The sequence below is a fragment of the Cottoperca gobio genome, chromosome 5 (genome assembly GCF_900634415.1).
Source record: "Cottoperca gobio chromosome 5, fCotGob3.1, whole genome shotgun sequence".
NCBI classification, from domain to species: domain Eukaryota; kingdom Metazoa; phylum Chordata; class Actinopteri; order Perciformes; family Bovichtidae; genus Cottoperca; species Cottoperca gobio.
Window position 1 is genome coordinate 26,161,686 of NC_041359.1, and position 4,851 is coordinate 26,166,536.

At 39.2% G+C, this 4,851-nt stretch overlaps 1 protein-coding gene across 1 annotated transcript in view; it reads left to right on the plus strand.

The window, feature by feature from the left end:
• The window catches only part of podxl2 (podocalyxin-like 2), an 18,890-nt gene extending 16,572 nt beyond the window's left edge, over nucleotides 1-2,318 (plus strand). The window contains exons 9-13 of the mRNA XM_029431688.1: nucleotides 1-19; nucleotides 168-232; nucleotides 427-606; nucleotides 1,143-1,325; nucleotides 2,173-2,318. The exon at nucleotides 1-19 is cut by the window's left edge and continues 138 nt beyond it. Of these exons, the coding sequence (XP_029287548.1) occupies nucleotides 1-19; nucleotides 168-232; nucleotides 427-606; nucleotides 1,143-1,325; nucleotides 2,173-2,232 (507 nt within the window). The 3' untranslated portion in view covers nucleotides 2,233-2,318. The remainder of the gene's footprint in view (nucleotides 20-167; nucleotides 233-426; nucleotides 607-1,142; nucleotides 1,326-2,172) is intronic.
• The last annotated feature ends 2,533 nt before the right edge of the window (nucleotides 2,319-4,851 follow it).

Below are 4,851 nucleotides of genomic sequence, written 5' to 3' on the forward strand. Positions count from 1 at the left end.
AACGTGGAGTCTGAGCGCGGTACACACACACACACACACACACACACACACACACACACACACACACACACACACACACACACACACACACACACACACAGACATAGACACTGGAGTTGGATTTTAGGACCATGTTGACATTGTTCCACATGTGCTGCGTCTTCCAGGAGTGGTGATCGCCACCAAGGATGTGCTGAGCATGCTGGGAGAGATCAGGAAAAGTCTGAATAAGGTGCACTGATCAATAAAGTTGTTTTTTCTTCTGTCTTTGTACAAGAATCATAAATCTGAACAGTGTTTGAAACAAAGAGGATGCAAGTTGCAAATATATTGACCAAGAAATGTGCAGAAGTTCACAGTGTGTGTGTGTGTGTGTGTGTGTGTGTGTGTGTGTGTGTGTGTGTGTGTGTGTGCGTGCTTCTTCAGGTGGGCATCCAGAACTACAGTGCGGCCAGTAGCTGCCCGTCTCGTCCCAGTCAAACGCGCAGCGACTACGGGAAGCTGTTCGTGGTCCTGGTGATCATCGGCTCCGTGTGCATGGTCATCATCACGTCTGGATTCATCTACATCTGCTGGCAGAGACGACTGCCTGCAACCAAGACTACGGTAGATAAACACCGTAAACAACTTATTATTAATACTTTAAGCTTCTTTACTTGAGTATTTACATGTTGTGCTACTTTATTCTTCTTAGGGGTAAATATTATACTTTTTATTTCTCTTTTCTTTTTATAGCTGTAGTTACTTTGCAGATTAACAATAAATAATATAAATCAACTGAATTATTACAGGTTAAACTACATGAATTATTAAACCCCCTTTACCAGCAGCATTATTAAAAAGATGTATCCATGAATGAACTGATTATAATATAATCATATATATATATATATATATATATATATGATTCTGCATAATGAATACTTTCACTTTTGGTTCTTTAAGTATATTTTAATTATTTATTTATTCATATTTTATACTTTAACATTTTTAACTGAACTTTTACTAGTGAAGGAGTGTTTACACCGTAGTGTTGCTACTTCTACACACACTAACACACACTAACACACACCTGTCCTCGCCGTCACATGAAGGTGCACAAACAGACTGTAAAACTTTATCGTTATTTTTACACTTCACAGTTTCGCACGGAGGAACTTCACTTTGTGGAGAACGGTTGCCACGACAACCCCATGCTGGACGTGACCAATGACAATCAGTCTGAGATGCAGGAGAAGAAGCCGAGCACCAATGGGCTCTCGGGAGGAGGAGGAGGAGGAGGAGGAGGAGGAGGAGGAGGAGGGGAGGAGAGCAGTCGCTGGCAGGTGATTGGATAATAATAATAATAATAATAATAATAATAATAATAATAATAATAATAATAATAATAATAATAATAATAATAACAATAATAATAATAATAGTAAACTTAATAATAATAAGTAAACATTTGTTCAAAATTAGACATAATAAGAGCATTTACAGTACAATAATCACAGTTTTGATGTAAATGAGTGTGAAGTAGCAAATAATACTTCTAAAAATAGCATTAAAAATAGTATGATATTGCAGAATAAAAATAATATTAAAAATAATATTAAAAATAATATTAGAAATAATATTAGAAATAATATTAGAAATAGTATGAAATTGCATAATAAAATAGTATTATATCACCATTAAAAGGCTAAAGTAAAGAGATAAAATAAAAAAGTATTTAAATTAGTTTAAAGTGGCATAAAGTAGCAGCATTAAAGATTGTATAAAATATCAACATGTTTTTAGTTTACTTTACATTTTTAGTTACGGGCTTAATATAATAATGAACAGATTAATATTAATGTAAGTAAAATAATAATAAAAACAATAAAATAAAAAAACGAATTGAAGAGTGAAAAATAGTTGAGAGAAATAAAGATGCTGGGGGCTGGGGGGGGGGGCTGTAATGATGCTTTAGAGTGAAGAAACACACATTAATTATAGAAAGATCAGTTTTATGTACATGCACACACTGATCCTAACAGATTAGAGATTGTAGAACGATATCTGGAAATGTATTTAGCAAATTAGATCTTTGAGAGTCTCAGACTTCTGCCCCGGATCTGAACTTCACACTCTGCAGTCGGCTGCGGTCCAGTCCTGTGAAGCCTCTCATCCTTTTTCTTCTTCCAGGTGTTTGTTAATCAAGGAGCGACTGAGGAGGAGGAAGAGGAGCAGGACACACATCTCTGATGGACGAAGAGGAAGAGGAGACAGGTTATGAAGGTCTTTGACAGACAGATGTGAATGGAGCTTAGAGGGAAGAAGAAGAAGAAGAAGAAGAAGAAGAAGAAGAAGAAGAAGAAGAAGAAGAAGAAGAAGAAGAAGAAGAAGGTGGTAGAGAAAACAGAAGAGAAAAGGAGGAGGAAGGATACAAGATGGTGGAGAGAAGAGAACAAAGAGAGGAGTGGGGGGGGACACAGAGAAAAGTAGTTGCTGGGAGTTAAAGGTTTAAAGTCAGAGACGTGTTGTCCCGTCAGAGCTACGCTTGGATTGAGGCTGGTAAGAGGTGAGCAGGAGGAGTCACTGACATATTCACGGGTCTTAGACTGCGGGGTTTATTTCTGGGTCTGTATGCTTCAAATTCAAATTCATGGAAAGCCAATGGACTCTCTTAAAATGTCCACCTTTTGAACCAAAGTTGGACTTCTGATTGGGAAAGTTGAGCTGCATATCCCTGCTTAATGTTACATCATGTCACCATCTGTTTAGTGTGCCTTATGCTTTTAGCTTCACCGTGCCTGCATGAACAAAACATGAAAGTAGCGTTGAAATCATCGCATAAAGCACCTTTTTAACGTTTGAATGTAAAGGAGGCTTCAAAGTCTGAAGCGTCCACAGCTGCAACAGGAAGTAACTCGCTGAGGTGTGATGCCCAAGAAGATGCAACTAAACACATTTACTCAAACATACTATCTGAAGGTTATACGTACAAACATTTGGTGAGCGTACAAGAAGTAATGCACAAGTATTTCAAATGACAGCAGCATAATGCTTCTTTTACAATAATCTTGTTCATTTTACTAGTAGAAGATGTGAACACTGTGGTTTCCCCCCCCCCTGATGTCTGACTCCAGAGAAAACAGCGACTCCTCTTAGCTTCTCCTCCAAATCACTGAACAGGAAGTACAGCCGGAACAGGAAGTGCAGCCGGAACAGGAAGTGCAGCCTGTAGCAACTTTGGAAGTAATGTTTTGGCACTTTATCGATGTCCTCTTGGAAATCGCGACTATCATCATTGAAATGCTGCATCATGTAAAATGTCTTACCGACAGTGACGGAGATGTCTCCATGTTGCTCCTGCTAGGTTGTAGCTGCTGAGGATGTGATTGCTATACTTACGTCCTGTTAGCCTAATATGCTTTTTTTCAATATTGTTGGAATGGCTGCTGTGCGCTCGCGGCTAACTCCTGAGGCGATGACACGTGGGGAACATTTACAGGCCAAAAAAAAGCATGAAAAAAACCAACTAGTTACAGTCGAGTCCGAACCCAGCCCCAAGTCTTCGATGTGTTATTGTTAAGTGTTGAAGTTCACATTCGAGTCACGACCTGTCGATGCAGTCACATTGGAGGGACGACATGAACATTTCATGTCACGACTGTCATGCCCAAAACAAATGCGATTCACGGTATTATCCCGACAATCGTCAAAACATGCTTAAGATGAACTCTGAATGTTTTTATTGCATCACAGACACAAAACAAACCATCTTTAAAAAGTTATCAGAACTCACAAGGTCCCCCTGCATAAATAACAATACATAGAAAATGAATAATTCACTGTTCAGACACTGCGGTCATTTTATTTATCCTTTATTTAAAGGTCCCGTTGACCTACAAGGGGGAGTCCTGGTCAAATACAAATCCCAAAACACAACAACAGACACAAAACCTACAGGAATCAGAGGCTAAAAGAATCAAAGCACTCGTTAAAAGCAGAAACTTTGCTCTGCAAACTGAAAGTATTTTAAACATCAGAGGGAGGGAGAAGGTTAAGTACGCCTTACAGCTCGTTCCCAGCTGGCAGGGCGTGGAAGGAAAAGGCAGATTTGAAGAGAGATAAAGTTATAAATCAACACACTGACAAAAACAATCTTTTCCTAAATCAATACGCCCAAAGGTGCGTTCACGCCTCAGCCACTAAAAACACGTCCGAGGCAGAACATTTAAATCCAAATGAACTCTCAAGTCAACAATAGTGGGACTTAAACTTAAAAACGCTCCGTGCAGTAACATCACACATCACGTGCAGGAATCAGTGGAGATGTTTGTGTCTGAGCCTCACTGAGACTCAACTCACTGTTTAGTGAGCTGAGCTTCAGATTAACATTTGACTTTGTTTGCGATATTGTTTCTGCAGTTGTCTCTTCGTGTTCCAGGTGTTGCCCGTCTGTATGTCATCAAGATGTTGCCTGAGTTTCAGCTCTTTTACTCTGACTTTTCTCGATGTAACAATACTGTATATGGCTTCTCTATAAACTACGCTGAGTGATTTGCACTTTGTCAGCTAAGCAGGATTTATGGAGCGTTCAGGACACGCAGGAACTCACAACCCTACATCCTGAACGACTCCCTGTAATCTTTTTCTGAGAGCACAAGATACAAACTAGATCCTCTCGTCCTCCACAGGGAGACAGAAAAGATGAGCATGTGGCTTTCAGCACTGCAGCGTGCACCGATGTAACGAAACATGCAGCTTCTGTTGCTTTTATTTGCTGAAAAGCCTGAATAAGAGAGTTTGATGGAGATTTTGTTGCTTTTTTGTTTTTAGAAATCAACTGAACGCTTCACAGATTCTGATCATTTCAAT